The sequence below is a fragment of the Canis lupus genome, chromosome 1 (assembly GCF_048164855.1).
Source record: "Canis lupus baileyi chromosome 1, mCanLup2.hap1, whole genome shotgun sequence".
Lineage (NCBI taxonomy): Eukaryota > Metazoa > Chordata > Mammalia > Carnivora > Canidae > Canis > Canis lupus.
The window spans coordinates 113,634,958-113,635,620 of record NC_132838.1 but is presented as its reverse complement, the minus strand read 5'-3'; the positions used below and the strand labels follow the sequence as shown (position 1 = coordinate 113,635,620).

General features: G+C 62.4%; 1 protein-coding gene across 5 annotated transcripts in view; it reads left to right on the top strand.

Annotated features, from left to right (window-relative positions):
* The window catches only part of LTBP4 (latent transforming growth factor beta binding protein 4), a 28,177-nt gene that overhangs the window by 15,082 nt on the left and 12,432 nt on the right, over positions 1-663 (top strand). For all 5 annotated transcript variants that reach the window (XM_072777478.1, XM_072777469.1, XM_072777461.1 and 2 more), the window contains one exon: positions 135-377. In XM_072777478.1, the coding sequence (XP_072633579.1) occupies positions 135-377 (243 nt within the window). The remainder of the gene's footprint in view (positions 1-134; positions 378-663) is intronic.

Here is a 663-nt window from a genome sequence, read left to right as displayed (position 1 = left end):
GGCCGAGTGATGGGGACAGGGAGGCAGAATGATGAGGAGGGGAAGTCAAAGTGATGGAGGTCAGGGAGGCGAAGCAGAGGACAGGGGTGTGGGGCAGCATAAACGTGTGACTCTGGGCCCCTTGCCCCGGGCAGATGTGGACGAGTGCACGCAGAGCCCAGGCCTTTGTGGCAGAGGGGTCTGTGAGAACCTGTCCGGCTCTTTCCGCTGTGTTTGCCCGGCTGGCTTCCGGGGCTCGGCGTGTGAAGAAGATGTGGATGAGTGTGCCCAAGAGCCACCGCCCTGTGGGCCAGGCCGCTGTGACAACACGGCTGGCTCCTTCCACTGTGCCTGCCCGGCTGGCTTCCGCTCCCGAGGGCCGGGGGCCCCGTGCCAAGGTGAGGGTACTGAGTCTAAGCTCATGCCATCCCCATTGGCTGTGGGGATGGGAGAGGGACATGGCTGGGGGGCAGAGAGACAGGGTGATGGGACTGGCAGAGGCAGAGGAGTGGAGGTACTGAGAGGGTGGGGAGGGTCTGACTCCAGAGTCTTCTCGCCTTTCTCCACCTATGAGGATGCTCTCCATTCTGCATTCCTTTTGGAATGATATTCTTGTGCTCATGGCAGCCCGGGGTGGGGGACAACTCTGAGCTGGGGAGGGCAACGTGCAGGAGGTGGTACCCT